This window comes from Nicotiana sylvestris, chromosome 10 (genome assembly GCF_000393655.2).
Source record: "Nicotiana sylvestris chromosome 10, ASM39365v2, whole genome shotgun sequence".
Classification (NCBI taxonomy): domain Eukaryota; kingdom Viridiplantae; phylum Streptophyta; class Magnoliopsida; order Solanales; family Solanaceae; genus Nicotiana; species Nicotiana sylvestris.
The window spans coordinates 109,779,474-109,787,110 of NC_091066.1; the positions used below are offsets into that span (position 1 = coordinate 109,779,474).

General features: G+C 36.9%; 1 protein-coding gene across 4 annotated transcripts; it reads right to left on the reverse strand.

Moving 5' to 3' along the window:
• Positions 1-666: 666 nt before the first annotated feature.
• LOC104235751 (uncharacterized) lies at positions 667-6,953 on the reverse strand. 4 transcript variants are annotated; one of them, XM_009789565.2, is made up of 14 exons: positions 6,429-6,952; positions 5,338-5,471; positions 5,078-5,227; positions 4,875-4,986; positions 4,412-4,760; positions 2,770-2,983; positions 2,553-2,642; positions 2,199-2,454; positions 1,907-2,019; positions 1,607-1,705; positions 1,479-1,526; positions 1,188-1,298; positions 1,017-1,107; positions 667-923 (listed from the first exon to the last, which is right to left on the reverse strand). In XM_009789565.2, exons 1-14 carry the CDS (start codon positions 6,688-6,690, stop codon positions 820-822), a joined length of 2,133 nt encoding a protein of 710 aa, XP_009787867.1. In that variant the 5' UTR covers positions 6,691-6,952; the 3' UTR covers positions 667-819. The 4 variants fall into 4 exon arrangements, with proteins under 4 accessions (XP_009787867.1, XP_009787918.1, XP_009787895.1 ...); XM_009789616.2 differs by lacking the exon at positions 6,429-6,952 and having other exon boundaries at positions 5,078-5,292; positions 5,381-5,471; XM_009789593.2 differs by lacking the exons at positions 667-923; positions 1,017-1,107 and having other exon boundaries at positions 1,188-1,321; positions 1,414-1,526; positions 6,429-6,953.
• Between the last annotated feature and the right edge of the window lie 684 nt (positions 6,954-7,637).

Here is a 7,637-nt window from a genome sequence, read left to right on the forward strand (position 1 = left end):
ACAACAAAAGGAAAATAATAAGTATGCTTTTTCAAATAACAAGGTAAAAAACAAATACAAATGCACCAAATCTGGAGATATGCAACAAGTAGCATTAACTCGAATGCTCTTGCTTATGGATATGTAAAGCTCCCTATCTATAAGCGAGAGGCTATAGAGGCATTTAGAAAAGTGTTTTCCTTCTTTCATTCACTGTCGGCGAGAGGCTTTAGAGGCATTTAGGAAAGTGTTTTCCTTCTTTCTTTCATTCTTTGTGCTGTCAGCGTAGAATAGGATTTTGCCATCCTCGTCTTTCCTACGCGTTGGTCAGAACAAGAGGTTTTTATTTGTAGAGTTCAAGATAATATTTGCAGTGTTTATGCGGTTTGTTACATTGTATAAGATACGGGGGAGTGTTTTGACTCTAAATATTAAGGTAGGATGTTGACATTCCAAAATATCATGACCTTGCTTATCTTTAGAACTGATGCATAGTAAGGAGTGTAGTTGTACATGCTATGAATCCAGTGAGATATCATTGGTATAACCTGCACAGGAGTGTAGTAACCATGCTACAATACTGTCCCCCCACCCCTTTCAGCAATCCCAACTTTTGTTAACAACATATACAGCAAATTAAATTTGATATTTACTATAGTATATTACTGTAGTAATAATTCATAGGAATGACAGAAAACCACAAACTTCTTATTCAGCAATACAGACCAATTCTGCACATCAAAACTATAACAAATTATACATGCACTTGTAGATGTATAGAATTAATTACAGTCAGATTACCAAATGGAGTGAGAACAATACTACTTTTTACAATAATTTCTACCTTCTTGAGCTAGTTGTAAGTACTTCACTCTCAAGTGTATTTACCCATTCTTGAATGATAGAGTTGACTTCCTCTGGTTTCTCATCATGTGGGCAATGGCCTGAAATATCAAATGGTGCAACATGAGAAAATATAAACAGATTTATTGCAGGTACTAACAAGGAAATAGAAAATCAAAGCTGCCATGAAATACCAGCATCTAACTCTCTGATTATGATTCCTTCACAGTGTTCTCTCAGCATATCTAACCTTGATTTTGAATCAGAAATTGGATCTTTCATTCCCTAACAGAAAGCAGCACAATAAGCAATATAACTAGTGAAATGATGAAGATGCGTGCCAATAGAATATATTAATGTATTACCTGTAATACAAGAACTCTCTTCTCAAATCCTTGCAAAAGATAATTAAGAGGGACAGAAAGATCAAAGCTGAAAATGCTTTCTAAGACCACCACTACACCAGGGTCATAAGACTGAAGATTTTGTCAAGGCAGTGCTGCATCATTAAATTTGTGATATGGTAATTTATTCACACTGTAATAGTTGTAGCACTTTAAAAGATTGACAGGAAGGCTTTGAACCACTGACAAGGACCAAATATATACTTGAGCTGTCACAACTTAAAGATCATAGACATGTAATGGCAAGGATACTGCTCGCAACATCTCCTGGATAAGCCACTCATCTGCACGATCACTTCTCTGCAGAAAACAAAAGCTGAGGCTAACCAGTGTATAAAGGCAACAACGACACATGTTGTCAAAAACTAAAGCACACTTACAATTGGATAGCAACTTCTCACTATTTTCCTCAGATTCAAACGCAAGAACAGTGAAAGGAACCGGGCAGCTAACCATGCTGCTCCTGAAGTTTGCCTAACCTAAAATATACGGCAAGCACAATTTCCCATGAACTTTAGTCTAAATGCTATGGTGGAACATTCAGAAGAAAGTCTACAATGATTGGACTGGGAATTGCTTGTACAGTAAAGATATCATCTCTAATAACATATTAACACGAAAAATGGATACATCCTATATTGCATATTTAAGTTGGTAAAAGACGGTTTCACGTTTCTTACATCAGAATGGCGTGCACCAGAATAGCCAGGAATAACATTGCCAGCACTGTTCAAAAGGATCACAGACTTGGCCAAAGCAGGCCAAAGACGAGCAACAATGGCAACAAGATATCCTGGTTAATCAGAGGAGCACAATCAACAAGACCATTTATGAACAAAAATAGCAAAATCACGGCAAGAAATGCAAATATTAGTGAAAACTGGTGTATTTCTATATTTGTCCGCTCAATATTATTTTCCTGCACTTTTTTTGGGATGATGATTTTGTAGGAGCTTAAGTATTAGTACATGCCTCCAATTGAGTTGCCAACAAGATGGACAGGTTCTCCCACTACTTCAATTATGAAATCTCTCAGCAATTTAGCCCATACAACTTCAGTGTAGACAATATTTGGTTTTTCTGATTCACCAAACCCCAGGAGTGTCAATGCCCAGACTCGACTTCCACCTTCCGCAATGTTATGTATATTGTCACGATAATGGCTCCAAAAAGCACCAAAACCATGCACGAGCAGAAGAGCAGGACCTTCATCACCACTCTGTGTATACTGCAAAGGCGCAATAAACATCAGTAGACAGGTACACCTCATCACGTAATAGACAGAAAATAAGCTTAGTATCCTACAATTTCAAAAATCGCACTCACATGGATCAGATAGCCATTCCATCTCCATATCCTAACAGAGGAACCTCCCAAACTAGCTGCCTTACTTTTCAAAGCCAACAGCGTATACCACTATGACAGCAATCAGGTTCTTATTAAAAGATATTTGTGAGAAATACTTTTCTCTGTAGATAGCAAATGAATTTGATCCAAGAACATTCATATTATGATCCAAAACAATTTCTGAGACCCAAAATACCTCCATTGAACACACAGTATCCGCTGCTGCAGCAACCATTTTTGCCGAGCATCCAAAATGCGATATAATTCCAGCATTTCGCTCTTTATCGTACTCAATCGCTTCATAATACACTCTTCTTCTGGAAATTATTCCAAGAAGAAGAGCAGACCCAAAAAGAGCACCAAATGAGGCTCCTTCCCGAGTTTCAGCTGCACGCAGTTTTTCATGTACCCTGCAAAATAAAGCCAATTGGCATCAGTTAATCATGAGAACATTCTTTCCTTGAAGTGGTGAGTTTCTGCACAAAGTCACATGTTTCCGTAACATCCGTTTTAATTAAAATAAGGCAAAATAGTGCAGATCAAATAGATGCAATAGAGGCTGCAGATACGAGATAAGCAAAGCAGTAAAACTACAAGGCCTTAAAACTTCTAAAAGAGGGGGTCAACGCTCATATTTTCTGTTTCATTTTATCAAAATGCTCAACTGACAGTCCTCTTCGTCTTCCTTTTCCACTTATACTACTTGCTACAGAAGGATCCGATGTACAATGTCTTCACAAAGGCTCCCAGTTTAGTAACACAGTAAGCTAAGCAGTCAAGCTTCAGAATTTTTTCTGAATGGTATAAGAACAATATAAAATGCATTTACAACAGCTTCAGAGTTGAAATCTTGAAGACCATCTCAGTATGAAAAGATGCATATGGACCTCAAGAATGGAGAATAGGAAACATAAACCTACTGAAATCGTATTACTCAAAATCATTACTCCCTACATCAACGGTTATTTGAACTATACTCTCTAAGAGAAGACTGGTTCCAAGATATAATTGTCCTCCATACAAAATACTCTGAGCTGATATTTCTGCATATCTGATCTCAACATGGGAACTGATATCCATCAACAGGAATAGGACACTCGTAGACTCTGCTATACTAGCTAAAGTAAAATCTCCATTCTTTTTAATCCATCCTGCAGTGACTGATTTAGAGCTTTGTAATACAATCCAAATTTGCTTACAATATTATCTTTTTTCTATAACTGTAATGTCCGGACCAACTTATGCACACCTCGACTAATCCACGAGTCCCTGCTACCTCGCACCAACACGTGTTGGTAACTCTGACTGCCAAGGCTTGATCAGGTAGGAAGAAATCACCAAGTGTTTTTACCTCCGATGGGATTTGAAGTTGAGACATCTTAATTCTCAACCCACTTCATTGACCCCTAGCCACTGAGAAATCCCCGAGGACCAATTGGCACACGGTTAAAAATTCGATGAATAATAGGTCTGCCTCTCTATCCTTCTCCACTTAAATACATGCTAGTCCATAGCAATTATCAAACTCATGACGTGCGCCTAACCCACACATCGTGCGCTATGTCTTACCACTGAACCAAAGCCTTTGGAGCTTGTTTAAAATTATATTTACCATTAAATAAACACAAAAATCAGTTCAAACAGTTTTCCAATGTTCATTGGCATAGATGAATAAATATAAATAATACAACATTTTTCAGAGAGTAAGACTCATTTATAAATATATCTAGCCTACAAATATCTTAGAAGCTTTGATCAACCAACCAAAAGATATCATAGGATATGGGGGGATTAAGTGACAATCATGGCACAAAGAAAAATAAAGAGACGGCTCATACTCCTGCCATTCATCTCGAGAAGTACCCTCCAGATATCTCAAATATGCAGCCAAAGCATTCAACACTAGACTTGTACCACCTCCCACTATATTTCCGCATTGTGTGACAAAAGCAGATTTTACGGGTCTCTTCCTCTGAATTTTCTTGAGACTTGAATCACTTTGACTGTTCCCAATCCCCTTAAACTTTTCCTCTCTCAAACCTTGAACCACAGTACTCAGAGTTGCTGCCTGGTCTTTTCGCAATTCACTTGTAGCTGAATCCTTCTCAATCGAAGCCCATCTGTTTCCTAACGTGCCAGCATTGTCATCCATAAATTTCTTCAAATCTTCTAATGTGGGCAAAGTACCTATTCCACTATACTATTGTTATATCCCCTGGTGTGAGCATAGGAAAAAAAATGATAGATATCCAAAGAGTGTTGCACGGTGAGGGTTCGGGAAAAAAAGTTATCAGAGCATACCCCAAGACAAGCTCATATCTCCTTTTGGTAACACTTGGGGAGAAAGAGGTGACATAGTGGGCAATTTCATCCTCTTGAATTCATCGTATGATCTGGGCAATTCCTTCAAGCTCTGGACATAGATAGAAGTTGAAAAATCAGGAATTCAGAATTTTTGCGTCCCCTACAGAGCATCTGGAGGCTGAAATAAGACAGAGCAATACCTTCATATCATAAAATGGACTGTTCCATATTGCAAGTTTGGGAGTCCCCTCAGCAAAAGATATTGTATCCAAGGTCTCTTTTACACCTTCTACCATTCTCCATAAGTCAAACTCTACCTCCTCCTCTGTAAATATGTTGGTAGCCTTGACCTGTTCCAATCCTCGGTGATGAATGTAAGAATATAAGTGGATGACTGCTTGAAGTTTCCTCATTCCTGGCCAGTTAAATATCAGAATAAGCAAATATAGTATGTAACAACCTCTTTGACAAGCCCTTCTATGATACTCTCTGCAGTCCCGAACCTGATCATCAGATTAGATCCCTGCTCCCTGAGTGAACTCTTCAGATCCTTCAAAGCAAAAAGAAGTAATTCGAGCATGTCATCCGGAAATCCTGTGAAAATGACAACAAGAGTCAAAAAACCAAGCTAACTCATTTATTCGACATAGTTCTCATGAGAACAAATTTAATTTTTTGTAACATTGTTAATGTTGCACCCTTAAAAGTAATATTATTATTTTAAATCACATAAGCATTTAATATGAGAGTGTAGCATTTAATATATATATATATATATATATATATATATACACACACACACACATTCAAATCCAACTAAAAGGATCACTTCCGATAATTAGACAGTCCACATAATTTTACACTTAAATTTTTGTGCTTAAACTTGAGCAGAATACATGAGTAGCTCACCCGGCTCTTTAACATGTTCCTAAAGTGTAAAAAATTGCCATTTGAAGTTCGTTCCTCTGATACAGGCAGAGGCGAAAGAACTTTTTTGTGACTTACTGGAAGTTCAAAAAATCTGCCACTGTTCTGCTTTGGCTATCTTCAATTAAACAAGCAAATATTTCTAGGTCTCGAACCTGTGAACTAAGTCACAAATCCCTCAACCTTTGCCACTTGAATTAAGCCGTCGGCAATTCTCACTTGTTATGTTTAGTTCAACAATCATCAAATTAATCAAACAGAAAATTGATACCTAGCTGCAAATAAACGTAGTCACAAACTGAAGATTCATACTAGCTCTGTTACTAGTATTTTTTGGCACTCTCTAAACAACTTTCAAGAACACAAATTTATTTATCATTCAGATTTTAAACTTTGATGTAATATCTTCATCAAATTAACTTTTAAATCACTACTTAACTATTTTCTTCTATTATCACCAAATATAAAAGATAAATAACATTAACTTTTTGCACTCTGTAGCCCATCACATTAAATTAAAGGAATCGGTAAAACACTTTTCCAAGAAGACCCATTATTCGAAATACAAGAGAGAGAGAGAGAGAGAGAGAGAGAGAGAGAGAGAGAGATGGTTAAGGAATATACGAGAAAGAATCCAGGGATCGAAGATGTATAAAGGTACAAGTGTGCGATGCATAGAAGCTGCAACAATGCCGGGGTGATCGTCGATACGAAGATCGTGTTTGTACCATAGTATAGCTGCTGCATCTTTGTTCATAGCACCAGAACCAGCCGCTTTCATTTTCTTCACGGACATTATAGAAGATGTACAACAGAGGGAAGCAGGAGCTGTGGGGTTCGAAGAGAATGAGAGTGAAAGAAAACGAGGGAAAGAAAGAAGAGCCATAGAGAGGAGAGACAAGGTTTAAGGGTTTGATGGGACTTGAAATCCATTAACGAAAGGAGGTATGATAGGGCAAGAAAATTGGAGGGTTACATTACATGGTTCTTGAAATTCTGATCCGACAGAGACAAGAATTAAGGTGGTCTTGTGGTGGAGAAAGGAAGCTGAGATTTTGAGACAGGAAAGAGAATGAGAGTTGAGGAGGGCAATGCACCACGACCGACTGAGAGCGAGAGGGGCTAACAAATATTTTACTGATTTTATTGCTAGTTCTAATTATTTTAGGCTTGAAAACCCTAACATCTTATATCTGCTAGTCTCTGGACAAACGCACGTGTAGTCCCAAACCTATATATATTTATATTGACAGCTCTCTTAAGCCAAGAAACATTTTTTTTTTCTCTTTTTTTTGGAATTTTTATCATTTTTTTTCATTTACTTTATATTAAAAATTCTATCTTCATAACTCACACCCCTTTATCTTCATGACCTACATTTTTAATAATCTCAATAACTCCCATGCTTTTCATATTCATAACCTTTAAATATTTAATTTGTAAGTTTATGACAATTTATTATATGTTCCTCCATATATACCTATATAAGGACTTCTATGTTATGAACAAATATGATTGTTACTAACTTTATATTCTACTTATAATGGTTCTATAGAGTGGAAAAGAAAAATTATACTAAGGTATAGTTTAAATTCAACACTTTATTTTTTTTATTTAAGGCAAATACACAAAGATACTCGGTATACTTCAAATATTCGTTGTTTAGTTACAACAAATTGTCAGTTCCTTTTATTATATCCCTTTGGTCATTCCCCTTCGATTTGTGCAACATTCCATCGTTTATTACCACATGAAAAGGGAATCCTCTTACACGGAAAATTGATCTTTCGCATAGATTTGGAGTTGGTTTTCCACGCAGGGAGAACTTTTTGA

Excerpts from the sequence above, each read along its gene's own strand:
- LOC104235751 (XM_009789565.2), bottom strand. The coding sequence starts at position 6,690 with ATGGCTCTTCTTTCTTTCCCTCGTTTTCTTTCACTCTCATTCTCTTCG. Across the intron at positions 2,020-2,198 it reads TGTTGGCAACTCAATTGGAG|GATATCTTGTTGCCATTGTT; the intron begins GCATGTACTAAT and ends CTGATTAACCAG. Across the intron at positions 924-1,016 it reads AATCAGAGAGTTAGATGCTG|GCCATTGCCCACATGATGAG; the intron begins GTATTTCATGGC and ends TTGATATTTCAG.